This window comes from Perissodus microlepis, chromosome 15 (genome assembly GCF_051167445.1).
Source record: "Perissodus microlepis isolate ML-2025 ecotype Zambia chromosome 15, ASM5116744v1, whole genome shotgun sequence".
Classification (NCBI taxonomy): domain Eukaryota; kingdom Metazoa; phylum Chordata; class Actinopteri; order Cichliformes; family Cichlidae; genus Perissodus; species Perissodus microlepis.
In genome coordinates, this window is record NC_140475.1 from 22,203,192 (window position 1) to 22,229,179 (window position 25,988).

The 25,988-nt window shown below is 38.2% G+C and overlaps 1 protein-coding gene and 1 pseudogene across 2 annotated transcripts; both read right to left on the reverse strand.

Annotated features, from left to right (window-relative positions):
* Window positions 1-1,304: 1,304 nt before the first annotated feature.
* On the reverse strand, window positions 1,305-7,039 carry LOC146372159 (cytochrome P450 2K1-like). Of its 2 annotated transcripts, none has more exons than XM_084953000.1 (9): window positions 6,794-7,039; window positions 6,511-6,673; window positions 6,275-6,424; window positions 6,019-6,179; window positions 5,735-5,914; window positions 2,600-2,741; window positions 2,246-2,430; window positions 1,916-2,057; window positions 1,305-1,840 (listed from the first exon to the last, which is right to left on the reverse strand). In XM_084953000.1, exons 1-9 carry the CDS (start codon window positions 6,998-7,000, stop codon window positions 1,653-1,655), a joined length of 1,518 nt encoding a protein of 505 aa, XP_084809126.1. In that variant the 5' UTR covers window positions 7,001-7,039; the 3' UTR covers window positions 1,305-1,652. The 2 variants fall into 2 exon arrangements, with proteins under 2 accessions (XP_084809126.1, XP_084809128.1); XM_084953002.1 differs by having other exon boundaries at window positions 5,711-5,914.
* Window positions 7,040-7,701: 662 nt separating this feature from the next.
* On the reverse strand, window positions 7,702-11,011 carry LOC146372160 (cytochrome P450 2K1-like; annotated as a pseudogene).
* Window positions 11,012-25,988: the final 14,977 nt, after the last annotated feature.

Below are 25,988 nucleotides of genomic sequence, written 5' to 3' on the forward strand. Positions count from 1 at the left end.
TTTCCACACCGTCACCTGCAGTTTCTACTAGTGGTGAGCGGATCGATCCACATATCGATTGTACCAATACCAAGTCGGCATCGGATCGATACTAGCCTGGTGAGATCAATTCTTTACTTTAAGTTCCGCTCTTGTTTGCAATGCTGTGGTTTCGGCAAAGGTTCGTCGAGGTTTGAGTAGACTTTTTATTAAAAATCTTTCTAATAAATATTGATAATATTCATTTTCTATAAGCATTTTCTATTTAATTACAAACTTTGTGCTAAATATGTTCTGGGTTTTAAGTATTTAATAATAAAAAAGGAAACATCACAAAAAACACTTGATGAAAATGAGATTTGTTGAGATTTGTTTGTTGAAAAGTATCGGTATCTGCGATACTGGCCTGTATTTACATGGTATCGCATCGATACCAAAATATGCAGTATCACACACCACTAGTTTCCACACCGTTGACTGCAGCGCCACCTGCCTTGTCTGGTCCTGCCTCGTCTGGTCCTCATCCTCCTCGACTGGCATGGCCAGCTTGTTCACGCCTAGCACACCGTCGTTGGCCACTTTCCAGGCTGTAGGCTGAGGAACATTGCCGTCATGGTCGGCCTACTGAACGGTGTTGCTGCCTTCCACATGTCGTTTCAGTAGTCCTCCTCCGTTCAGCAAGCCTTCGATCGGCTGAAGCAACATTTCTCATGTGTGCCCATCCTGATCCAGGTCGACCTCAACAAGCCTTTTGTGGTGGTGTTTTGGACTCAGGGGTTGGGGTAGTGCTGTCCCAGCTCTCCGATGGAAAGCTTCGTCCCTTTAAAGTTTAACTTTTAACATTTGTGAATTCATCACCTATCATCTTTTTGTTACTTAAACGACTTTCACATTTTTTCTGGGTTTTATGGTCTAGCAGTGATCCACTGAAATAGATGAGGTGCCCTTTTGAACTCTGGCTTGTTGTAAAACTCCTTGTTCTCAATATTTGCATTTAGGACAAAGGAAACTCAGAAAGAGGTCATTGCCATTTTGTTCTGAATCACTTTACCCTCCACTTTGTCAATATACACAGTCTATGTTTGCTTTTGTAGTTTTGGTGTAGTTGTGCTGTAGAAGTACTGGGGCGGGAAGATTGTGCATTTGTTTGTTGTTCAGAATTTGTATCATGTGAAAAAATGTCATGTCATTGTTCACATAGTGTTGAATAATTTTCATTATCTAGTATTTTTAACTATTCAGACTGTTATACAGGTAGATGGTAAATTAATGGATAAGACTGGGTTATACAAAAAACCTTGAAAATAAAATTTAAAAGTGGTTTATTTAATTTTGTAGATCATTTGAATTGCTTTGAAATAACAAATAATAAAACCCCACAGGAAGGACTAATTTAAATAAAACAAAAACAAGACCTCCTTTAGTACATGAGACTGGGGAGTACATCAACTTTGGAACATAATCAGCAACACAGCAGTTTTTTTCTTTTTCTAGATCATAAAAGTGTTTCAAAACACTTTCTAAACAAGCGACTATTATTATGCATTAAACTGAGCTGGATTCTTTAACAGGCCAACAGAAGTATATTGCTATGGCACATTACCTTTACTGAGCAGAACAGAAATGTTAGAAATCTAACACCTGGAAGTAACTTTGTTAAGAACACCTCTTCATCACATACAGGAAACAGCACACAGTTTGTGAGGTGAAGGGCTGAGTGCAAAGCCCACACTTGGAGTGAGATCTAATTCGTCCCCTGAAACTCCAGGAGCAGGTGTGAAACGAAAATGCTGCAAGAGGGTGGCGAAGAAGAGGAAGAGCTCCATCCTGGCCAGACTCTCTCCAAGGCAAATCCTGCGACCTGCAAGAGAATTCATGAAAAATTGCTTGCTCTCCTATGAGCAGATGTAACCTTAACAGTGAGGAGCTCACAAACCTGCAGAAAATGGAATGAAAGAATCTCTTTTGACAAACTTTTTCTCTTTGTCCAGGAAGTGAGCAGGATAAAAGCTATGTGGTCTCTCCCACTCGTTGGGATCATGCAGGACTGATATCAAGAGAGGAAACATTGTGGTTCCCTGCAGAAATGACAATACACAAACTGAAAATGCTTCCTGTATGTTAAATAATAATGGCTTATAGTAATTAGTTATGTTACACACAGTCCTTATTATCCTCAACCAGTCCAAGTACCTGATGGGCCACAGCTTTGTTGAGTATTTTGTTGAGTTTACTTTTCCATAGTAGCTGTGTTATTCAGTCTTACCTTCTCGATAAAGTGACCCTGAAAAGTGATGTCTCGGGTGGTTTTGTGAGGAAGTGCAGTGGGGATGATGCTGCTCAGTCTCTGTGTCTCATGGATGACGGCGTCAGTGAAGGGCAGATTTTTCCTGTCAGCAACCTGCACCTGTCGATCTCCTGTGACCCTCCTCAGCTCCTGCTGGACCTCATCTGGAGTATGAACAAGAACAGTGTACACATTTCATCCCTATGAGGCTGACTAAAACACTTCACCATACTTGAAAACTCCATGAAGATCAGATTTTGTTTCTGTGATGGTCTGTTTTCAGTAAAAACAATAATTGGCATATGCAAGTTGTGGATTACTTAGACTTCTCACCTTGAATTTTTGGATATTTAGCCATAAGCAGAAGTCCCCATCTCAGTGTAGTTGATGTTGTCTCAGTGCCAGCAGCAAACAGATTCATGACTGTTATCAAAAGGTTTTCATTACGGAAGTGACTGTTGGTAATCCCAGATTCCTGCACATAGACATTTAACAGCAAAGTCACTAAAATAAAGTTTAAGGGGCTTCAGTAGTACGAAAAAAAAAAGTTATCCAACACTGATTTTACATGTATTTCCAATCCCTGTGAAAGCATACCTCTAAAGAATTCACATAGACATAATGTCTTATATACAGTGCCATGAAAAAGTATTTTTCCCCTTTGTTGAATTCCTCTTGATTTTTATGCATAGTTATCGCACATAAATGTTTCAGAGCATCAAAAAACTTTAATTTTTTGGCAAAGTATTTTGTATTTACGCAGGTAAATATGAATTACAGGTTTTAACCCTTTAAGACCTACCATAGAACCAAGTCCGCCAGCGCTTATATTATATTTTTTACATGTTGTAGTGCCATTTTTGGGAGCATTTCAAGATGCTATACATCCATACAACTGTTATAGCCCATATTTTAATAATATGTATGCATTAAGTCCATAGTAACTACATTAATTGCAAAAAAGTGCAATAAACTACAAAAAAAAAATTGAAAATTGTTTTTGTTTTGTTACATATATTTCTACTTGGAGAAATTTAAGAGGCTTATCCCTCAAAACTTTAAATACAAAAAAGTTGCAAAAAATAGTTTACAACAGGAAATTTATTTTGAGCGTCTTCATAGTTTTTTTTTTTTTGAGATACAGCAATTTTTATATACTGCAGGAAAAACAAAAAACAATCCTATGATGCAAATTTGCAAAGAAAACAGCATGTGCATCAAAATAAACTATTTAAAGCAGTTCAATTCGAGTTCTAAGCATCCCAGAAACTATTCAGAAAAGTATAGAGTCAAACATGACTTACAAAAACACCAGTATAGGCTTTTAAGGCCTACAAGTAAAAAACTACATTTTCCGCGAAATGACGTCACTTACGGTTTTGGGCAGGAAATGGCGGACATGCGATTGTTAGTGCTGATGTCTTTTTCAATGTGGGAAGTGTTACGAACAGCTGATCGGATCGGCAAAGCGTGTTTCTGTAATATGTTTTTGTTGCTGCAAGCGCTTTTTATGCATTTTTTGCAAAGCTATATGTGGAAGGAAACCGTGACCTAGGACAGGCTGATGGCATAAGATGTAAGTACAACTCCTCCGGTTTCATAAGCAGAAAAAATTATTGCGCTAGCTTACGCGGTTCCAGTTCTACGGGGATCTAAAAATAGCGTGCCCGCTCTGACCGGCTTTAAGGGGTTAAATGATGATTTCATTTATGAAGGGGAAAAACACTATCCAAACCTACCTTGTTCTGTGCAAAAAAGTATTTACCACCTAAACCTAACCAGGGCTCTAGACTAACTTTTTGCCATGGGCTTACAGGTACGCCTAACTTTAAAAAGTTAGGCGTACCGGCACAAAAGTTAGGCGCACACAAATTTTATAATAATTTATATAATATAATGTGTTTTTCTGGATACACTGTGCTTTTTCAGCATTCAAAGATTGATGACACCGTGTCAGAGCACTGGCTATGAATTTCAGACGGATCAGGCCTTAACTTAACAGAAAAGTTATCAATAGTTATTTTCTTATTACAGCTACATCCACTTCTGTCGTGCCTAGGCTGCTCACTAGGGCTGGGTATCATCACTGATTCCTATAATCCATTCGATTCCGGTTTTCAAAGTCCCGATTCGATTCAACTTAGCCTCAGACAGTCAGAAATATTATAATTCTGATCATTTATCAGTACTGATACATGTGAGACTTCATCAGAATTGTGAACATCACAGCAGATGCCTTTGTGTGAAAGTAACTGAGAATAAAACACAGAAAAACATGAAGGAGATTTTTCTGGTCTGGCTTTTTATAGCAGATAACCTTAAAAATATTCTACAATATTCTGCATATAAAGTTTAAATTACTTCAGTATTGAACAACAGAAATTAGGCTTTCTTGTCCGAGGTCATTTAAGTGAAAAAAAGAAAAGAAAAAGACAGCAGCCGACAGCGCTGTAAACAACGGTAGACTGGTGGGTAATAAGCAAATGAATAATACAGAAAACAGAGATTTGAGACGGGAAACTGTTCTTGAAGTACAGAGAGAGATAGAGAGAGCTAGCTGTGCATGGAGTGTGATTTTAATAGTCGTGGAAGCAAAACAGCAAAATTCATGACGACATTGATCAAATGTGAAGCGCAGTTTGCTGCTTCTTTTGCTGCTGGCTCCGTGAATTTTGGTTGGAGAGAGACAAAACCTGCAGCTCAGAATCAGCGCAAAAAGACGTAAACACAGAGCGGACCCGACGCAGAATCGCCGAGCTCCGACAGCGTGTCCGTCTGCAGGCCGTCGGGTGAGAAAGCCGAGAAAGACAAAGCTGATTCTGATGCGTCGGGTCCGTTCTGTGTTTACTTCTTTGTGTGGAATCCGTGTACCTGCTCTCATTTGCTGTTTGGTTGTTGTTGAAATAGTTTTGTGAGCTTTAATCTGAGAATCTGGCGTTTCTGGCAAAACACAGTTATATTTAAGTCGATTCAGGATTTAATGAATCGATATCGCTTTATTCAAGCTACTCACCTCTCTCTTCCACCTGCACCACGGCCAATCAGAGAGGTCCCGCCCCTGACTATCTCTGATTGGTTTAGTCCACAATAGGGGCATAATGTGTGTCTGTTGTTGACCACACGGAAGGTTGCAGAATTTTTTTTTTTTTTTTTTTTTTTTTTAAGTTGCTACCCGAACAGTTGGTCGCACAGGTGCAACCAAATACTTTTTTTTTTTAGTCACACCACTGAAAAATTTGCGACCAAATTGGTCGCACTCTAGAGCCCTGCTAACAACTGGTTGTGTCACCCTTTGCAGAACTGCAATCAACCACTTCTAAATAAGCAGTTCTGATAAAGTCTTTCAATCAATGTGGAGGAATTTTAGCCCACTGATTGGGATTTTTTCACTAGTTGGAACACAGTTTCACCCTGAGCTTCAGTTAAACATTCATGAACACCAACTTGAAAGATGATAGAGATGCCAACCTCCAGATTTTGTTTGCGGACCAGAAAGGCGTCTACAAAGCCTCTGCACATCTGGGGATTCAGAGTCTCTTTTAAGCGACTAAAGATGGTTCGGTTTTGTTTCTTATTGGCAGAATATATTTTGTGTATTTCATTTCTGTCCGCAGTCCACTTGAAGAGCGATGGAAACATGTCGAAGATCTGTGAATCATCACATTTATATTTGGGATTAAATAACATTGTTGAATTGATACAGTTTATGTACTTTTAAAAATTCTGTAGCTTCAAAAAATAGGAATTAATACCTGTATTGAGGGACTTCCACTAAGTCTAATCATTCTGGATGTCCGATCTACCAGAGATTTAAACTCTGAATCATTATATTCAAATCTGCTGCCATAGATGATGGAGCAGATAATATTAGAGACTGCACAGTTAACTGGTTGGGTTGTATCAAAAGCTTCTCCTGTTACAACAGAAATAAAATAGCACATGAACTTTAGAAAAAAATGTCAGTTTATTTACTATTTACTAAACTCAACACAATGTGATTAGTTTTACCTTGAAATTTCTTAAAAACTTCAATGAGGTATTGACATTCTTCAATTATTTTGTCCTCACATGCTCTCTTGCCCATCCCAAAGTCTCTCAGGTTAGTCAGTGCAAAGCGCCTCATTTCTTTCCATGAATCGCCGTTGGACCACACAACCCCTGAAATGAAATTTTTACAAAGTAGTTTAACTAACACTAGATTCTGAAAAATACATTTATTGTAGCATAATAGTCACTTTTCATACCATGTCCTTGACTAAGTTCACGCATAATCTCTGGTGGATTTCTGTCTCCAAACACGTCATCATAGTCTACAAGTGCCTCCTTCACTGTCTTGTATCCTGACAGGACCACCACTTTTTTAGTTCCCAGATAGACCGTGAAGACTGATCCATATTTCTTGGATAACTAAGAACAGAAAAAAGTTCATTCTTTGACACAAATCCAAGAAAACAAATGTAGGCAGCTCCCTGTAGAGCTGAATCTTGAAAACCACCTAAAAGAAAAGTAATGCAAAAACAAACTCACCTCCAGTAATGTGTTGTAGGGTTTTTTCAGGTCAAGCTGAAGTAGGTTCCCAAGCAACGGAAGTGGTCTGGGTCCTGGAGGCTCCTTACCATTTTTTTGAGTACTGAAACTCGAAGAGGAAATTAAATAGATTAGCAGGAAGACTGTGACAGCCCCCAATAAGAACGAAGAACTGAAACACTGGAGAAAAACATCTAATATCCCCATGATTATAAAACAAAATGTCCTCTGATAGTTCTTTGTACACAGCGACTCACTGACCCAGCATTTGGTACTGAAGTTCTTTTTCTTTGTTGACCAATCTAGACATCCACTACAAGGGGGTGGGAAAATGCAGTAGAAAGGTTCATCTGAATGACTTAGTAAATCATTACTCTTAGCAAGCTGTTACTTTGCTCTATACTGATATTTATTTTCTACTCAGAAAGACCTGACACAGAATTCTTATTGTTTAACCACAATCAAACAATGAGTGTATTTGAGTTAAAGGATCATGAATAAAAAGTGAAATAGTGACAAAATCCGTTAGATTTCTCTGGTTCTTTTTAAGGCCTTAGGAATCTTCCAGATATTATCCCTTACAGTTATTTATATTTAATCATGAGAAATAAATGTAATATAGAGCTAAGCTGTTACTGTTTGGAAAACAGATTTATAAAAATGCCGGACTTACCACTGAAGACCTGAATCATGAGTAGCAGCTGTTCTCGTGATGAACACCATTAAGATGGTTACAGTTTGATACAAAACAGTACTGATGATTCTGGCGTACATTTCTATGGAAAATTACTTTTATTGTTTAGTAGAAAGAAAAAAACAGAAGAAGAAAAAAAAAAAAAAAAGATTACACCCAGATGATTCAGTTCTTTGTACAGGCTAGGACAACTTTTGCCAAGAATTTCTCTCCATCACACACAAGAAACAGCACACAGTTTGTGAGGTGAAGGTCCGAAAGTAGCGCCCACACTTGGCGTGAGATCCAATTCATCCTCTGAAACTCCAGGTGCAGGAGTGAAACGAAAATGCTGCAGGAGGGTGCTGAAGAAGAGGAAGAGCTCCATCCTGGCCAGACTCTCTCCGAGGCAAACCCTGCGACCTGTAAGAGACAATTGAAGAATAACTTCAGCTGTCCTGTCAGTAGATGTAACCTAAGCAATGATGGCTGAGCTCACAAACCTGCAGAAAATGGAATGAAGGCATCTCGCTTAAAAAACTTTTCTCTTTGTCCAGGAAGTGAGCAGAATAAAAGCTGTGTGGTATCTCCCACTCCTCTGGATCAGGCAGGACAGGTGTCAAGAAAGGAAACACTGTGGTTCCCTGCACAAATTACAATACAGAAATGGAAAATCCTCTATATGGGGAATAATAGCGAGAAGGCAGTAGGCACAAAAAGGACTGGAATGAGAAGAAACAGCACATACGTTTTCTCCAAGGCCAATCATTCCCCTCTTTCTGCAGTTGCTTAAAAACCTGCCTTCAAGATTCAGTTTTATGCATTCAGTTAAACCAATGAGAATATAAGAGGTGGGTTATTCAGTCTAACCTTCTCGATAAAGTGACCCTGAAAAGTGATGTCTCGGGTGGTTTTGTGGGGAAGTGCACTGGGGATGATGCTGCTCAGTCTCTGTATTTCATGGATGACGGTGTCAGTGAAGGGCAGGCTTTTCCTGTCAGCAACCTGCACCTGTCGGTCTCCTATGACCCTCCTCAGCTCCTGCTGGACCTCTTCTGGTACATGAAAGACAAAGTGGACACATTTTATCTCTAGGGGACTGAAACCCCTAAGCTATAGTCAAGAAATGCAATTTACATCACATCTTTCCTTTGATTTTGTTATGGTCACTCCTTCCTGTCCATTGGCATTTTCAAATTGAGGATTACTCAGGCACCTCACCCTGTATCTTTGGATATTTGGCTATAAGCAGAAGTGCCCATCTTATCTCAGTGTTTGCCGGCAGCAAACAGATTCATTACTGTTATCAAAAGGTTATCATCATGGAAGTGACTTTTGGTAATCCCAGCCTCCTGCACATAGACATTTAACAGCAAAGTCACTAAAATAAAGTTTAAGGAGCTTCAGTAGTACAAAAAACAAAAAAAAAACAAAAAAAAAAAAACACACACACACCACTATGAAAATAATCTCTCTCTATTGATTAACAGACAAAATTGCAACACGTTGCACATAGACATTAACATTAGCAAATGATTGATAAGGTGCTTGCATGGACAGTTTCGTGTTGGAGACAGGAAATGGGGTAAAGGACAACATTTAGTCTTCCCTTCATTAGAACTGGGCAGAAAAGAGCAGTTCACTCTCACGGCAGCTTCAGTTAATTATTCATTAAAATGAAATGGATAATAGAAAAACTAACCTCCAGGTGCTTTTTGCCGACCAGAAAGGCATCCACAAAGCACCTACACATATCTGGATTCAGAGTTCTCTTTAAACTGTGAATCATCATATTCAAATCTGTGTCCATTGACAATGGAGCAGATTATGTTAGAGACTGCACAGTTAATTGGTTGGGTTGTATCAAAAGCTTCTCCTGTGACCCCCCCCACTGTCGTATGTCTGCTGTCCTGGAGATGGTTCCTGCTTCTCAATGGTCCTCTTGAAGCCTTCTTTCCTGGTCATGGTCTGCATCTGCACCTCAGTCAATCCTTCCATATCCCTCATGTCACGGTCTCTGCAATTTAAAAATGAAAACATCCCCGGAAACCCTCTCTTGCCCTATGTCAGCTTAGCACAATTAGACATGCACAATGAAGTTGTGCATTGTCTCTTAAAAATTCCCAGGGCTTCTCTCCTGGAGTAGTTTCACTCCAGGCCCTGTCGTAAGAAAAAACATTAGCCAGCGGTGTGTCCTGCTGTAAATCATGTGATTAGATCATATGATTAGCCCTCTGCTGTGGAAAAAGTGATGTAGATGTTAGCGCAGCACATCTGTATGCACACTTTCTCACAGTGACCTCTGCACTGTAAACAATACAAGGTCATGAATAACACACTGCTGGTAAATTCACAAAGACACAGAAAGTGGCAATTAAAAGGTTAAGTCAGCACGGCCCAAAGGTCATGCAACCTGTCGCTGTCACCTTTCTGCTCCTGTAAAAAGAAACATACATACATCCACCCTTTTGTCAGGTCAAGGTGGAGGTGCAATCTTGCATACTGGTGTCAAGTCAGTCCCCATTTTTATTATTTGCTGACAGTAGAACCTCTCGTGATGCAATAAGTTTCTACTGCCAGCAATGACGTCATTTCAAAAAAGAAAAAAAAGAATTTAGACTGGATTACCTCGCTGAATCCTTTTTGACAGGGACTTGTTTTCTGATTGTCCCAAATAAGTGGCTTTCTCCTGAGCCCATTTTAATTTTGGAGAAGCTCACTTGCGATTGTTCAACATGTTGTGTAGCGCTTTCGATTCCGATCTTGCAGGCCTGCTTGAAAAAGAGAAAATTGCTAAACAAAAAAAAATCTCAGTGCACTGTTAAAATCAAAAAATGTGAAGGCCTAGTTTTAGGACTTGTCTAAGCATACTCTCTTAGAATGATAGATCAAAACAAAGGTACCAAAGGAAAATGCATCAGTAAATCTCCAAAACTTTCATCCACCAGTCACACACCTCACACAACAGCAATATTCTATTAGATAATGAGTTTTTGTTTTCCCCCATGTAACCATATGTGTGTCATGATAAGACCTCCCTCACACATCAGAAACCAGAAACTCAATAATCTATTAGTCTCCACTCATCTGACCCCCCTGCAGCATTCTGTTCACCCCTGCAATGATTCAATCATCCTTCCCCAAAAATAATACTAGTTCACTAGTCTATGTATCACTTCTTAACCTACTAAGTGAACCGGACAAGATGATGGTAACAGAAACGCATGCTTAAAATACTGTTTGGTCTTCATGAGCTTCATTGCATGTGTGTTTGTGTTAGTAGGATTAATGCATTTTTCTGTTTGTGTAATTTTTGTGTACCTCTCCTCTTTGCGGTGCTCCAGACACTTTTCAATTCTCCACGCAAGGCAGTCGTTCTTTCTTCCCAGTTTCCTAAACCCAAATTTCATTCCCACACTAAAACAGTTTCCTCCATGTCCTCCCCTGCTCCTTCCACTGTGGTCCCATCTCATCTCTCCTCCTTGCAGCAGTCCAGTGAGAGTCAGTTCTCTTTCAGCTTTGTCCTGTGTCTTTAACACTCTCATCTTGCCATTTTTGCGCCGAAAGTGGCAAATGTCCAACTCAAGCAGTCTTTCCAAAGGTCCATTCACACACAGTGAAGGTGCAGCTCGTTGGAAATGCACATCCATCCATCCATACATGATGATGCCATTTTTCTCCTTGCTGTCGCTGTCTTGCACAGCTTCTGCTGCTGGACCTTTTCTTCACTGCTCAGGATACTGCTGTGAGCTCTTGAGATCCATCTCGTTGTTCTGGAACTGCATTTCTTGTCTTCAGGGAGAGATTCTTGGAGCTTGTGTTCTCAGGGTGACAAAGTTAAGGAAGTTAAGCTGTAAAACAATTCAGCCAAAACTTGGCTTGAGTGTTTCTAATGGTGTTAACCTATAATTTTCTTCCGACTGCTGCACGTGGAAAATTGATCCAGGTCTGCTCTTCAGCTGCAAGTGACACACTGAGACATTTTGATCATTAAACAGAAAACCCTTTCCCTAATTTTATTGCTTATTTTTATCAACAATTCTGTTAAAAAGAAATTTTTGTGTGTCCACCCTAGAGGAGCTGGTGGCCTGCAGTACCACCCTCTCCCTCTAGTTGGAAACAACTGTTACACACATTTCTACACTCCTCTCTCTTTTTTTTTTTTTTCTTGTTTTTGTTCCCCATTTTCAACATTTTGTAACCCATTTTTCACTGTTTTTACACACACATCAACGTTTCCCACACAACCATTCTCTGCAATCCTACACACCACACATTTACTCAGTTCTTACCATACAGTCACGTATTGAATTTTGTCTCTGGCCGCCCGGTGGAGCGCTGCTACTGGATCTAGATCCCATATTTACATTCAGAGCGTCCCCTGCAATGGCCTTCTTCCCTTACCGGCAGAAAAGTGCTAAAATACCGTCACTCCACACACTGTATTGTGCAGACGTGATTATCAACGGTGGACTCGAACCACCGTTCCCTGTGACGGACCGGTGTTTTTGCAATTACTCTGGCAGACAACTGCTTTTCTTTTGCACAACACCGGAACCGAACACAAGCCTGGGGACTCGAACCCCAAGATTTTCCTTCCGGAGACTCGAACTCCAGAGCAGCAAGCACTTCACCGCTCGGCCAGACAAAAAAACTCCTCATAACTGTATACAAAGTTAGCTACAACTCACCCATCTGCAGCAGTCCCCTCAAAATCGATGATCTCGGTGGTGACTGAAACACACGGCTCCGTGACTCCTCCATTTCCTTCGCTTAAACAGCTGGTAGGACAAAGGTACCTTTTCCCTCAGGGGTGATTAGCCCGTCCACGGAACCGTTGTTCAGCGACCACACGGACCATCCCATCCTCGTCGCCATTTTGTTGTGGAAGTTTTCCACTTAAATAAAGCCTGCAGATGAGCGGTGAGCGGTAGCTAACATTCTTTAATCCAAACACACAAAGAACATACAACCAAGCTTGATGGAGAGCCTACATGACCACAGGGAAGACGGTCAGCAGTCTCACTGAGCCTAGCATGGCTCTCAGTTAAATACCTTCTCCAGGAACAAAAGGCAGTACACAGCTGTTTCACACCTTAAGGTTCACACTCCCTTGCTACTTCCCAGAGTCCTCGAAGAGACAAAAGACTGGTCCTCTGGAGTTCCTGTTTCCCCCAACATCCTTACTACACCCCCTACCATTTGTCTTAAGTATGAGTGTCAGACATGTTAAAATCCAGTGGCACCAAGGCATTACAATAACGTGATTAATACATAAGTGAAAGAAATTCCTATACAGTCGATAAAATAATTATTATCTTTTGTTTTGTGTAAAAATGGTACAATAATTTGTACATTTGAAAGTTTTATCTTGTTAGCTTGCAGTAAGAGTGTAACAAGCTAGTTTACAATGTTAGTTAGCTAATACAGTATTTTGTACTTTCAGTTTTACGATGGTCAAAGAGAAGGCAATGGTCAGAGGCCATTCTTCAATAAATCAGCGCAAAAAGGAAAATAAGTCTGGTTATTCGAGCATCGTTATCTCGCTGTCTAGCTGGTGAAACTAAGAGACTCAGGGCGAGGACAGCATAATATCATTCACCACTTTAATAGCAGCAGTTATTGTGTTGTGTTGTTTTCTGAATCTTGACTAATGTTGGAAAAGAAAAAAAAAGGATTGTAAAAAAAATATTGTAGTTGTTCACTACTAAACTAAGCTAATTTAGATATAGCGCTATAGTTATTAACACCTGTAGGATCACCTCTTTATCGTCACAGATGTGGAACAAAACAGAGTGAAGGATTCTTCCTCTGATCAGTTAGTATGTGATTATCCAAATTATTATGAAAATCAATGTTTTATACACTCTTCAGTCTTCATCAATCAGTTATTTGCATTTTTAAGTTCTAAAAATGTTTTCATCCAAAACTTGTTTGTCCCAGATGCAATTTTACTTTTAAGTCGCATGTAAAAACAATATATGAGTTTTGTGTAATATTCTGTGAATATATATTAAAAAATGCAGGAAATAAAGGTTTGTGTATTCAACAGGGGACAGCTGTGTGTCCTTTCCTGTTTTCTGTTCTGTCTGATGAGAGTGAATGGGAGAAACCGTACACTTTTTATCCGGAACACTTCCTGGACAAAGATGGAAAGTTTATCCAGCGTGATGCCTTCATGTTTTTTTCTGCAGGTTTGTAATCAACTTCTTGTCAAGACCCAGTCTACTCACAGATATAATCTAGCATATTTTTTTGTTTTCTATTTCAGGTCGCAGGGTTTGTCCCGGAGCAAGGCTGGCCAGGATGGAACTCTTCATCTTCTTCACCTTCCTTCTGCAGCACTTTCGAATTACTCTGCCACCTGGGGTTTCAGATGACAAACTGCTTCTATCACCATCTGGTAGCCTGATCCATAACCCTTCAAATGTTAAACTGTTTGCTGTCCCCTTGTGAGACACAGTGGGCTGATGTAATTCATTCTAAACAAGAAATCATTTATATAAAAGACGCTGCTAATGAAATAGGTAGAAGGAGTGGTGTTTCCTTGATTCGTCTTTAAGCAAGCAAAATCAGTTTGAGACTCCGAAAGAAACCTGCAGCACCACGAGGAGCTTTGTAAGGATATTTTTAATCTCCAGTGTTGTTTTCATTTAATCAGGGTAATTCAGACATGCATCTGACTAGTGCATTCAGCATACCCACAATCTACAGATGATTCAGAAGATAGAAACCTCCGTTTGATTGTAAATACAATACTATGCATTTAGGCTTAACCCAAGTGTAGACAGTCAACTGACACACCAACATCTTCGGTTACACTGAAACAATCCATTCTAACTTTTGTCAGAGTCACACCTTTCCTTGACATTTTCCACTGAGGTTCAGAAAAAGTGTTTATGAAAAGATATGATGGGATTTTCACTACTAATGCAAACTAAACTGATCTCTTTCACATTTTATTTCATTCATCTCATTCAAATTCTGTCCTTTGCATTGATGCAGTATAAACATTAATTCACACTTCACACTGAGTTTTCCTATTTTCTCTTCCTTTCTCATTGTGGATGGTGATTGTGTATTTCTCCTGGCTCTCCTTTTTTCTCTACATTTTCCCTTCATGGCACATAGCAGCCCCTCCCTGAGCCTGGTTCTGCTGAAGATTACTTCTTGTTAAAAGAACTTCTTTTTTTTCTTCCTACCTCTGCCAAGTGCTGCCTATAGTTCATCATTTGATTGCTGGGGTTTTACTTCATATGTGTATGCTTTACTATGTGTCAGCATAGATTTACACTTCTGCAAATCTAAACTGTGTTATATCCAAACTTTGTTACATAATATATAAAAGGAGTTGGCAACATATAAATGCAGCTGTGTAAAACTGAATTGAGTATTGAATTGTTAACATTGTTCACCCAGAACAATGTGTGTTCTATCTTGATTTTGTGTTTACAGTTTGGTTCTGAACTTATTTTGCATATTGTAATGATTATTATTTCAGCATCAGATCAGTCAGATCTATACGGTCTCTTTATAAAATGTACTGATTAAATCTAGCGGAGCATATACTGTTAAAGATTTTATAATGAAATATATATGCTCTTTATTCCCTCTTCCACATTATTACAAAATATATGACATGTATTCTCTGTAGACACAGGAAGAAGCCTCCAGCAGAACCAGGCTCTGCTGTGACTGGTTGGGCTCACGGGAAGAAGAGAGCCAGAGATTAATAATAACCAATAATTAAATACAGAGAGGTGTATCAACACATAATGAGTGGAAAAGGTGACTGAAGAAGAAATATTCAGTGCAGCAGCCTACACCTATTCCAACATAACAAAGGGAGGATTCAGGGTCACCTGATCCAGCCCTAACTACATGCTTTGTCAAAAAGGAAAGTATTAAGCCTAATCTTAAAAGCAGAGATAGTGTTTGCCTCCAAAATCAAATTGAAAGCTAGTTCCACAGAAGAGGAGCCTGAAAGATGAAGGCTTTGCCACCCATTCTAATTTTAAATACTCTAAGACCCACAAGAAGCCTGCAGTTTTAGAGTGAAGCGGTCTACTGGGTTATAAGATGAGGTGTTTAGATTGGGCCTGATTATTCAAGACCTTGTATGTGAAAATCATTGTTTTCAATATCTGTTTATTTGAAAAAAAAAAAAAAAGCTGAACATTAAAATGCTTTATTAAACTCAGAAAGAACATCATAACCAAAAACACAATTTATGTTTTTGTTTTAACAAATAAAAATAAACAAATCATCCACAAAACATTATTGATTAATATTTCTGATACATGAGAGATTATGACTTTATGTACGAAAGTCACAGCATAAACCTGCGACAAAGTGAGATTAAATGGCAACTATGTGAATTAATCTTAAAAATAAAAAGATGCACCTGAAAGCATTTGCATATTGATTGTATATAACTGCATACTACTACTATTAAAAAATACAATATACTGCAATATCACAAAGAAATTTTACAAATGTATACTTCATTAAGATTATGCTGGTCATAACTCTTGATGTCACAGTATTACAGCTATTACTATTACTGTATTTAATCTATTCGTAAATCTGAAAAATATCAAATAAATTAAAAAAACATTTTGGTTGATGTTTAAAAAAAAGAATTAACCACATTTTAATGTAAATGAAAATGTACTTTTAGATTGTTAATTAGATAAAACTAGACAAAAAGAAATTATGAAGGTTATATAATAAATTTCAGGCATGATATTGAATATTACTAAATATTGAATAATATATACTATTGAAAATTGAATTTTACTAAGTAATACTACTAATACTTGTACCTATAACAAATAATTATGAATGCTTAAATATGAAAAAGGTCAGTGCAAATGTTAAGATGTGAATATGAAAAGCTAAAGACTGATTATCAAACGATATGTATGTATGGTATTTATGTAATGTAAGATAGGAAAAAAACACTGAAAAAACAGGGGTCAAAATATCTGGAATATATAACTGTTATGTAAAAAACATAGCAGATATGCAGAAAATCTCTCTTAATGTAGTTAAACAAATGAAAAGTTTCATTTACTAGTTTTTTTCATTTGAATTCTGGAACATTAGATTCTTTTCATGGTGGCGTAGATGCTGCTGCTATCACTGGAAGCTGCAGAAGAGGCGTAGGAAACTCTGACTCTCCTGTTGGTCGCCACATCACCTTCCTGACGTTTACTGTGAACCTGTGAGATAAGAGTAAGAAACGTAACAAATAAACACTTAAACACACTTAGAGAAAAAAAATACATGTGCTCTGTCACCCGAGTAAAAAATACTTGTACTCATAAAATATGAAACAAGTGTGAATTTGCACTGGTGCATAATCTCACCCTTTCTTGACTGGTTCCTGGTACATGGCAGTTGTCTGTGCTCATTTCCTGGACAAACAAAGTTTAGTTTAAGTTTATTACTGAAAATGATGGATAGAGAAAATAAAAGAATTCACAAAAGTTGTCATTATTCTTTAAAACCCTGATTATTTAATTTGAAAACTCACAATGTTGCCACTTGTCGGTGATTTTTTTACTAAAAACATAGAAAAGGACACATTTCAGTTCAATACTGACTGACTTGTAAAAGAAATTTGTTTATAAAGTGTAAATATACCATTCTTACGTTTACTTATTTTCCATATGACGATTGCCATCATTATAAACAGTACTGCAAACCCACCGGCTACAACGATCAGCATGATGTTGGACTGAACTGTAAAGTTCATAAGTGAAACAATGAAACATGACATTATTATGAACCAGAGCTCAGTATGTTGACAGGATTTGAAAAACTGTACTGACCTGCATTTGGGCATTCTTGAGCTGCTCGAGCAGATTTAATTGTAGTTGTTGCTGTAGCTGTTTCTGTCGTGTTTCTTGTCGTGTGTGATTTAGTTGAGGTTATTGTTGTAGTTGAATTAAATGTGGTTGTTTTCGTAGGTGATTTAATTGTGGTCACTGTTGTATTTGATGTAGTTATTGTTATTGTCCCCAGGGATATAGCTTTGGTTCTTATTACAATCGATGTAGTTGTATTTTTTGTCATCAGGGATTCAACAACTGTGGTTGTTGTTGTAACTGATTTAGTAAAGGTTGTTCTCATGGGTGATGTAGTTTTGGTTGTTGTTATAGTTGTTTTACTGTTGATGACTGTTGTTGAGGGTAATGTTGTTACAACTGCTGTTGTGGGTGCTTGAGTAGTTGTTGCGCTTGATATAGATCCTTCTGATTTGGGTTTTGCTGTAGTTGTTGATGATGCTGTTGTTCTTGTGCTTGCTGAGTCCTTTGCTAAAGATGTCAAGAATACCAGAAAAATAAAATATCTGATATTTAGTTTTACAATCTAGGAATATGCAGATATAATTAAACCAGACAAAACTGTTTTTGTGTTTGTGTGTGTGTGTGTGTGTGTGTGTGTGTGTGTGTGTGTGTGTGTGCTCACACATATATCTCTGCACCATAACTTTATACATATTTATGTATAAATATATTTGATACATACATATTTATGTATGTATCAACTGTTCACATTTTGCTCACAAAAGTGAGCAGAAGTTTAGATTCAAATTTGGAAATGTTCATGCTTGAAAAAAAAAAGACATTGTATGCATAACGATAAACTCATACAGTATCATAGGTCAAGCATCAGGGTCCAAAACTGAAAATTTAAACAAATATTCTTCAATCTCATTTTCTGTCTCCTGTTTTTAGGCTCTTAATTTAAAAAAAAAGTCTATTCTTGTGAGTAATAACAACATAATTGTATCAGTGTGGTTTAGACATTTGCATAAAAAGGGTAAGATCTTTGGTTGGAGATCAGAGGGGGTTGCATCAGGATGGAATCTGGTATTAAAATCTGCCAAATCAAATATGTTGAGCTACCAGCTGTGGTGACCCCTGTAGTGACACAAGGAGTCTCAAAAGTAACCTTTATCAGTGGCTTTACACTTAACTTCCTCACTCTAATCATAATTACTGTAATGTTTGAAGGTTCACACATCACTATAGAAACACTAACTGTTAGAAACAGACAGGAGAGCCCCAGAGTTTGAAACTTGTTTTCCTGATAAAAACCTCCTTGCAGCGGTAATCACTGTCATCCAGTGATTTGATCCAGTGACAGTGTCGCTGATGTATTACTTACTCAACCAACAAAGGTCCAGGTTTTACTGTTACATTTAGCATTAAAGTCTGCTGCATTTTGACAGTGCAAGTGATATTTATAGGAAATGGGAAATGCAAAAGGCAGACATCAAGGACCCCCTGCCAAATACAAAATTGATAAAGGTATTTAAACTCTTTACACAAAACTACTATTCTTATTTTTTCTCTAAAATATGTGATTTAGCTGTTTTGATTTGGGGGGGTTTGTTTTTTGTTTTTTTCAAAATGACCTATCAGCCAATACGTATTCCCAGCTAAATGTCCTCCAAGACATTTTGCACACTTTTTAAAACATTTTTTAGTTAGTTCACTTTAATGTTTTTTACATTTAGTTTCAGTTTTTTAATTTTCAATTTAGTGAACTATATAAACTTATTTAAACTTAACTATATAAACTTTAAAGTTTTCTTGTCAGCTATACACAAAGAGATTTATTGTATATTTTCACTGTTGTGCCTTGAGAAACCTTGTAGTTAGAAGACTGGCATACTTTTAAATGTTTTTTCTTCTTTTATGGTGTCATAATTTGCTCACCTGTGTTTGTGACTGACACACACATACACACACACACTCACTTTATCGCCCTCAATTTCAAGGCCCTTCCTACAGCTCTGAATTTCTGCTCATCGATAAGCAATAGTAATGCTGCACTGCTTGCACAAAACAAATGCACTTCACCTTCATGTCTCACGTTGTTGGTGGAATTGGATGGTGGGATTCCTGCTGCTGATAAAAAAGAAAGAAAAACAAAGTTCATTCTGGGTACTTAAAATGATTATTTAATAAGTTTGAAGAAGACAGAAGAAGAAAGTTATCATGACAAAAACACAGCATTATAGGTAAAGCATAATTTAGAACAATGAATTCGATTCTCCTCTGAGTTTTTGTTTCCTGTTTATGAAGCTATTAGAATCTATAAATCTTTATATGTTTGTGTGTAAATCACACATAATTAAATAAAGGTTGGATTTACACATTTGCTTAATAAGTGAAAGATTGGTGGTTCGAGATCATCTGGCTTTAAATTTGCCAAATCAAATACGAATTGTCTCCTGCGGTGACCTTTTGTGAATACGAGAGAAGCCAAAAGTAGCCTTTATCAGTCACTTTAGAGTTAATGACCTTCCTCTAATTATAATTATTGTAATGTTTGAAACAGTTCAAGGCAAAAATATTATGATAGAAATACTCACTGTTAAAAACAGACAGAAAAACCATAAAGTTTGAAACTTGTTTTCCTGATATGAACTGTCTGCAGTTGTAACGTCCGTCATCCAGTGATGTGACGTTCTTTATAACCAGAGAACAGTTTTCTGTGACACTCAGTCTGCCTGACTTAGATCTGGCGTCACTGTGAATCTTCCCATGTTCAAACAGTGGCACTGTTATGAAACTTCGGGAAGCACCAAACAGCCAGGTAGTACTGTTACAGCTTTTATTAAAGTCTTCTATGTTTTGACAAGCCAACGTGATTTCATTTCTAATCCTAACAGACAGGTAGGAGTGAGTTCCTGCTGCTGAGGAAAAGAGAAAAGCAAAGCAAAACAAACAAATAAAAAACATACAAACGTAAAACTTTTATCTTCATTCTTCATTAGATTAGAAGTTCTGGCATATAAAACCTGGTATTCGATTACTGTCTCACATCACTACCTGAAAAAGTTTCTGTACTTTTACTCTGGAGACCAACGATGTCAAACTCATTTGAAATGGTGGACCACATACAGCCCACTTTGATCTTAAGTGGACCAGACCAGTGAAATTACAGTGGTCCCTCACTTTACCTTTTGCGGCCTCGCTATTTCGCGGATTTTTTTGGTGCAATTTTGCATGCTTTTTAAATTTTTTTTACATCGCGTTGTGTTCTGCGTCCTGATCGGCTGTAGACCATTATCTGTAGACCATCCTCCATGCCGTGTCTCCTGTCCAGCACAGAATGCATTCAGCTTGTCAAATTTACATAAATCTTCGATCGCTGGCAGTGAGACTCTGAAGTGCTGTACTGTATGTTTGTAAGTTTCCTCCCCAACAAACACTACAATGTCGACAAAATGTTTTGCACCGTCAAAGACACCTGTGGTAGCACCCAAAAGGCAGAGGAAGATGCTAACCATCACACAATAAGTTGGACTTCTGGACATGCTAAAGGAAGCTAAAAGTTACCGTATTTTTCAGCCCATAAGACACACCGGGTTATAAGGCGTGACATAAGCAGTGACATAAGTCAAACTTTACTCAATTCATTCTTCTTGCTTCGTCTACTTCTGTACCATTGATTCATTAATATTGAATTCTCTCGCTGCTGCTCTATTCCCATGTTCTAGACCTGAAAACAGGGTTTGATCTTTGGTTTCATTCTATAATACTGGACTTATTTTTCTACGAAGGTTTGAACTTTGAGAGTGTTTAAACAAGAGAGAAACGTGAAAATGTTCATGCCTGTCTGAGAAAAGTGTATGAAGTGTGTAGTGAGGGGTTTTACAGCCTTAAAACATCTATAATAACTGTAAAAGTTAAAGTTGGCTACTTTGCAGATTTCACCTATTGCACCTACCTATTTTTAGAACATAACTCCCGCGATAAACAAGGGACCACTGTAGCCTTTGTGTAAGTGTAAAAAAGTTTAACTACACATTTAAACACTGATATATATTTAATATATATAACAATACATCTGTTTTTCCACATGATAAAGTAATGCTGCTATTGTAAATGAAAGAGGGCTGTCAGCATGACTCTTTGAGCTTAAGGTTTAAGAAATAATACAAAATTAAAGGAAAAAGTTCTGTTAGCTCATCGTCAGACTTCACAGAAATTTCTATAGTAGATTGTGAAAAATGGAAACTTTCTGTCATTTCATTGTTCAACTATGTCTTATTTCTTCAGTGTAGTATGAATGGCAATGGGGAAAGGTCTTTATCAGTATGAAAAGACGCAGAACTTACAAAAATACAGTTAAAAGTCCAAAATGCCTTCTGTATGCCTTCCTTTACATTTTCCAAAGATTGTGTTTACACTCAGTCAAGAGTGTAAACACACAAGAGACAGATTGGAGTCTGTGGTGGGTCAGTTCTTATGTTTGACACCCCTGCTGTAGACTTAGCTTTAAATTTCCTTATCGTGATGCTGTCTTATTACTGTAACGTTTCAGACCATTCAACGTGCAAACAATTTCAAAGGACATACCCGCTGTTAATACAGACAGATGCATAACTGCTTCTTCTGATCTGAATTTACTGAGGCGCAAAGACCAAAACACTCAGCTGTGAGATTCTTTTTGACTACAAAACAGTCTGTCTGATTAAGTCTGTTAAAGATCTGTTTTTGAAAAAAGTGGCATCACTAGGATAATGGTACATAGAAATCTTGTCACTACTGCAAAATTTGAACTAAAAAAATGTCAAAATGTCTCATATTTTTTTAAAGATATGTTAAATGTTTCCTTACCTGCTAATGGCAGCATTGGTATCACAAACACATAAATGTTAGCCAGTTTTAATCCAGCCATTGTGCTTTATTCTGTCTTTTCTTGTCTCCCGTTCTCTCACTCTTGACTCTGAAATGGCACGTACTCGAGTGTCATAGATATAAATGTAGACATAAGTATGTTCCACCAAAGCATGACTTCACTGGGGTTTTTTGTGTGTGGGCGGATCATATTAGACCATTAGGCATATGTAAAGAGAAAAAAAAAGAGTGATGTTTATCCCTTTTTTTTTTTTTTTTACCAAAGTGACACTCTATCAGAGCTAACTAATGTGTGCTGTTATTCTATTTGTGTAAATGTGTAAATGTGCAGATGCTGTAGTTTTGTCTCTACTGAAGCCAGAGTACACTTCCTGTCCACAGCCATCTTTAAAAGCAACCGTGACCTCATCCAATAATGAGGTCATTATTACCATAAACACTCCAGCTATTTTTGTCTTCTGGTCATGATTATTATTCATTATTATTTGTATAATTTTCTTATCTCCAGACCCTAAAAATGGATGTATGATATTAGAAATTGTTTGGTTATTCTTTGTGCAGCAGAAACATACACAGTTAAATGATAGCCTCGTGCAATTTATCCTAAAGCCCACTACTCCACGTACATTATATAATGCAGTGTGAAATGTGCTTTTAAATAAAACATATTATTTATTCGGTGTTTATTAGACAGCAGAATTCATGTTAACAGTAGACATAAACAGGTGGAAATTGAACAGTTGAGCCCATCTTTACGTCCAGGTTGTAAACATTTTACTTGTTTAGCAGCTGGGAAAGAACAATTTTTAGTCATATGACACCAGTTATCCTCAAATAATTTTTGCGTGGGAGGTCTTTCGTTATGAATTTGGTCAAAACAACAGCAGAGCTCTGGAGGTGTTACCCACAAATGGACAAAATAATCATGAGGTGTGAACACACTGATGTTAGTTTTAACTTGCATGAGAAACTCAAACACAATTAGAAATGACTATTTCTAATTATTGAAAGCTGATATTATCAGTTCCAAGAGTAAGTTTGGGTGTGTTTTTGTGTGCACTGGTTAGATTAACTAAGGTCGATTCAGAGGATGGTGAGAATGTAGGTAGAAGAGCAGCAGGCCTGTGGTTTTAGTCTCTAACAAAGGCCACATGACTCATTCATGGACATTTGAGGCCAGTCGGTCAATATAATACACCTTCCTATAATTCACAGCATCTGTAATGTGTGTTTGTTTCTTTGTCCACTAACTCTGGTGCACAACTGGGAGCTGAGAGACAAACTTTGCAGGTACACCAAGGCCTCTTAGCGTCCCTGTCTAAATTATACACTGTGATGCCATCATGTTGTCCACAGACTACCTCGCAACACGCTAAATAAAGCTATTTTTAGCATTTACTGTACCCACATATACTATGCCTATATGTTTTTCACACTAATGGATTTTACTGATGTTACCAGCTTCATTTTAATTAATATTGTAGTGTCCCTCCAACAGAAGACGGTATTAGGTATTCCGTTTACTGGCTATTTATTAAGAACAGTAACACAGTCAACTGCGGACCGTAGCCAATGCCAAAACAACAGGGAAAACGCTCTCTCCAGAATCAAAACAAAACAAACAACTCGTTCTCTCTTCACCTTTTCATGATTCTTTTCCCTGCATAGACCAAAGGCACACTCTCTAACACCCACCCCCCAAACACTTTCAGCCAACCACACGCATGCTCTCCTACAGACTCTCTCTCATGATCTGATTGACAGGCCCAACGGCCTCTAGCACTAGATTTACTAAACCTGCGCAAATTTGCGTAACACTCCCTCAACCCAACACCTCCTAGAATTACTGGCTTTTTTATTTTCTGGTGCAAGTCCCGAGGTGTTAATCACCCCTGCTGAGATTTTCACAGGTCGTCAGCTCGTTTCTCCTCCAGCTTTTGTTGTGCAAACCACCCATTATCTTTGAGGCCTGGCACATTTGCATTTGCTCACTAAGAGTTGCTCAGATCCAAGCCAGGCCAAACCTCTGTGTTACAACTTTCAGAAATGCCTGCCGTATCTATACAAAATATCCCACACATTGACTGACCTGCAAATATAAAAGACACACATTCACACCTTCCTTGACTCTCAGCACAGATCTTCCATTGTTCCATTGTCACTGTGTATGTGAGGAAGTGGCATTGCTTGACTACAGCACAGTGCTGTGCATAAAAGCAGACCGACCAGGCGGAAGAATCATTTCTTGTTCACATTTCTGAGAACGCACATCAGGATGGACTCCGTATCACTGCCACGCAGGAAGAACCTCTCCGCGCAACAGGCTTTGGCCTTGCTTCAGGAAATGGACGAAGCAGTTTTTGATGGAGGAGAGGTTTCATTTGTCCAGCAGGCCACTGATACCTCCTCAGAAGAATCTGAAAAGGAGACGGAACAAGAACCCAACATGCCTCCACGGAAGAGGCACCGTGGTACTGGAAACCCTGTTTGAGCCACACAGCAAAAGATGGCACTGTGTGGGTGAGGAGGACATTGGAATGCCCAGTGCAGTAGCAAATCGCTCGTGCTTCACTGCGCAAGCTTGACCCACAGAGTCTGCTAAGGTTTGTCACTGCACAGCAAATCCAGCATGTCCAAATTAACACTGTCAGATTTGATTTCAACACTATTAAAGTGTCTATATGGGTCCACACCAGAGAGTGTTAATTTAACTCTTTTTGGAGAGTTGGTACATTAACTCTGATTTAGTGTTAAACACCAAATCTATCTGGAGTTGATAATTTAACACTTACTAATGCTAACTAGGTGCTAAGAGTTTATATATTAACTCTCAAAGAGTATTTTAGTTTAACTACGTAAGAGTTATCTTCTAATTAATTCTAAAAAGTGGAAATTTTACTGTTCTGAACTTCTAGAAATTCCTTTGGAAATAAACATTTATTAAAAAGATGCAATGGTTTTTGAAAAACATTTATTCTGAACTGTGCACCACAATTTCAAAACATTTTCTGAAAGATGTAACAGTGTACATGTTCTCACTTTCATTAGAATTTTGTTTATCAAAAGGTTTGACATAGATGAGCTGGTAAATGCCACCAGCTCATTACCTCTGTCCCCTCAGGTTCTAACTCTGTCTCTAGCCCACAGCCTCCATTCCCAGCCCTGATGTAGATTTAGTGTCTTGTTTCCTATTCAGGGTTATAGTCATAGCGTGTGTATATAGCACTTCATGTTCCTTGTAATAGTGTGTGTAAATAGTGCCTCAATCGTTCTCAGCCATTGATCCCCATGTATTTGTTTATTCTCTAGTTTTGTTCACTGTTGCACTTCCTGTCACATTCTTGTAAATATCTCCACAGTCTCTCACTGTTGTAAATAGTCGCATGTTGCAATCTTCCACTGTTTACCTTGGTATTGTAAATAAACACTGTGCACATCAACTGCATCTCGGTCTTTATCTGCTTTCTTGGTCCGTCTTGGGGTTCAGCTCTTTCAGTCGTGGCACAGGGAGCCTATGCTGCCCTCCCTCTTTGTATCTAAACCAGTTTATCCAGTTAACTAAACAACTCTCACACTGAGAAGTTTGTGCTGCTGTTCTTCCATCATGTATTATAAGCACCCTGCTGTACCATGTGCTCTCTCACTTCTAGTGAGCCCCACCGTTTTACTCCCTGCTTCAATAGGGTGGAAGTATTTCACAAAAAAATAAGGGTTCTCTGAATATATTGCTTGGGCCATGGCATACAGAGGCCATGATAGTACCATTGCCTAGCCCAGGGGTGGGCAACCTGTGGCTCTTTAGTCTTTATGCTGTGGCCCTGTGGTTAGGGAGAATAAATTGTAAAAGTATTTAGCT